The sequence below is a fragment of the Gekko japonicus genome, unplaced genomic scaffold, assembly GCF_001447785.1.
Source record: "Gekko japonicus isolate JY-2015 unplaced genomic scaffold, Gekko_japonicus_V1.1 scaffold2698, whole genome shotgun sequence".
In the NCBI taxonomy this organism is placed as follows: Eukaryota; Metazoa; Chordata; class Lepidosauria; order Squamata; family Gekkonidae; genus Gekko; species Gekko japonicus.
Genome location: NW_015162558.1, coordinates 151,313 through 154,199, shown reverse-complemented (window position 1 = coordinate 154,199; position 2,887 = coordinate 151,313). Strand labels below are relative to the sequence as shown.

Sequence of the window (2,887 nt, the reverse complement as noted above, 5' to 3'; positions counted from 1 at the left end):
CCATCTTAGGAATTGTATTGCTGGACTTGTTTTTAATTGATATGTTTTAATCTGATATGTGTTCTATTTATTATATGTCGGAACCCGGTGTGAGCCCCACATTAGTGGGGGACAGCAGGATATAAATCTAATATTGTAATAATAATAATAATAATAATCTTAACCACGTACCTTCAGGACCGCCTCTCCCAGTATGCCCTTGGAAGAGGACTGTGCTCAGGAAACAAGAACTTCCTGGGGGTCCCCGGCCCGAGAGAAATCTGGCTGTCCTCAACCAGGAAGAACTCTGAACAAGTGACGCTTAATAAATCTCTTCAAAGAATAAATTACACAAAAAGTGAACAGTAATAATATACATAATAACGAAAAATTGACGGTGATCTCCAGAATGTCTTGCCGTTTCGAAGGTAGCTCTTCTTCCGAACAGAGATGTGAGACAAATACTGTCTCTCAGTAATTCATTTCCTCTGGTGACGTTTCAAAGATATCAATGAAGATTTTCAATGTTCATAATAGCTGTAGTATCTAATGGAGCCTACCATGGGCTATTGGTATTGTAATGCCTACAATATGCAAGCATACTCTCTTTACTCTCTCTGTCTGCCTGTCTTATTAGGAACTGGAGCGCCAAGCTGGAGATCCCAAGTGGCTTGATGTGATTGAGAAAGACCTGCACAGGCAGTTCCCGTTGCACGAGATATTTGTTGATCGGGGAGGCCATGGGTGAGTGGACGGCAGAGGGGAAGAGTGTCGCTACACGAGGTCAGGCAGGCATCAGCCACATACTAGATTCCTCCCTGGCTGCCGAACTCCTACACGCATGTGTACACTGTTCACCTGTTCCACCTTCCCACCGTGGCTCTTGCTCCTCTCTTTTCTCCCTGTACCTGAGGACACTGGACCCATAGTAAGTAAGGCACTGTTGACAAAAAACAAAACAAAACCCATCTCTCTTTCAGCATTCCCAGTGGTGCTTTGACCCATGAACTGGGAAATGCATTGACTTACTTTGTATCATAGGCCCAGTTACTAACAGCAGCCCACTTTCAAGTCAGAACCGACTCATGGCAACCCCCATCCATGCCGTGTTCCCAGCCAGAAACGAGCAGAGGTGTTTTGCCATTGCCTTCCTCTGGGTAGCAACCCTGGACTTCTTCGGAAGTCTCCCATCTAAGTACTGTCTGTGGCCAACCTTGCTTAGCTTCCAAGCTTCTGACGAGCTTGGGCTAAGCTTGTCTATTTGAACTGTTCAGAAGAAATGCCAGGGATTGGATCTGGGTTTTTCTGTGTGCAAAGCGGAGGCTCCATCACTGAGCCACAGCCCCTCCCCTAAGGAGCCTTTGCAAAGACGCCCCTTCTAGGTACTTGGCAGAGTCCAGGCTTAAACCTACAGCCCCACACCCAAGACTGGTGTGCAGCTCTGCATCGCTAGGTGGGCCCTGGGTTGGAAATGGTGTCTCCAAGAGGCCAAAGCGCTATATACCCTCTTCAAATGCTCCTCTGAGCCTCTTGGTCTATACCTGGATTAGACGCCATCTTGAGCCTGGAGAAAAGTTCTAGGTTCCTGGCTCTCATCCTCCCCTCTGTCTCTCTCACACAGGCAGCAGGACCTCTACCGCATCCTGAAAGCCTACACCATCTACCGGCCAGAGGAAGGGTACTGCCAAGCCCAGGCGCCTGTTGCTGCGGTTCTGCTGATGAATATGCCCGCAGAGGTGAGGAACTGTTCCACTGCATTGTCAGGTTCAGGTGCTCTCTGAAAGGTGTGGGGCATAGTGGGGAAGTGTAGAAAGGAGCCTGAGATCCTTGGCTGGTCAATGTATCTGTTGCATGGCCTCAGTCTGAAATCTGTGTGAGCGACGGCAGCAGCCTCCAAAGGAAACATTGATGTCACACGGTCCCTGATAAGGCAATTTTACTTGCACTCTTAGGACCTAAACTGGAAGGTACATATTGGTCCTGATGTTGTTTCCAGTATATGCAACTACTTCTGACACAAGGCAAGGTATATTTGTGGCCCCAAATAAAAATCTTTTGGTGCGTCATTCAATTCCAGATTGGAACATTCCATTTTTGGTCCTATATTATTGTTTATTGCCTTACATGTGTTACAGGGACTTTGTTGCTCGGTATATTTTGTTCTTTGTACTATTTGACCTCGGAAGAAGGCTCTTGTGAGCTGAAATGTGTCGGGTCCTACATTGTTCTTACTTGTGCATTTGTCCCTTCGAACACTTTAGGAGGTTTTATTTGGGCCCCTACAATGGTTTTATGTGTCTTTGAAATAAACATTCTTTTATTTATGGTTTTAACTTTTGGCCCTCAATAATAAGTTTTCTAAACTTACCTTGGAGGTTTTTGCTTGGTTGGTTTAGTCCCCCCCCCCCTTTTCTTTGGGCGAGGGGTGGCAGCGCCAGATCCAGAAGTTCTGGGCTCCTCGGGCGTGGCACCAGGCCTGCCCAGTGGCTCCTTCTCCGCAGAGCCTTTGCCTCTTGAAGCTCTCCCGTGTGTGGTCAGCATCCTGCTCCCTCCTAGCTGAACCAGAGCACTGGCAGCCTGCCGCTGAATGGCAGAGCGCGGCCATTCTAGTCAAACAAGGCCCACACCTATTCACGACCAGGGTTCCCACTAAGCTGAGTTAGCGTGAGCTAGCTCACTGTTTTTTAGCCTCTGGCTCACACATTGTTGTCTCAGCTCAGGAAGGAGGGCGCCAGAGCAAACTAATGTATGCAGCAGCCAAATCGCTTGCTCGCAACTTTCATGCCGGTAGCTCACAAAGTAGAATGTTTGCTCACAAGACTCCACAGCTTAGAGGGAACATTGTTCACGACTGGCATCCGGGTTTTTTATGTTAAGTAGTCCTGTGTTAATTTCTTCTGGGGGGACG

General features: G+C 47.8%; 1 protein-coding gene across 1 annotated transcript in view; it reads left to right on the top strand.

The window, feature by feature from the left end:
* TBC1D10B (TBC1 domain family member 10B) overlaps positions 1-2,887 on the top strand; it is a 25,544-nt gene that overhangs the window by 14,188 nt on the left and 8,469 nt on the right. Inside the window, exons 4-5 of the mRNA XM_015406389.1 lie at positions 617-723; positions 1,601-1,715. Of these exons, the coding sequence (XP_015261875.1) occupies positions 617-723; positions 1,601-1,715 (222 nt within the window). The remainder of the gene's footprint in view (positions 1-616; positions 724-1,600; positions 1,716-2,887) is intronic.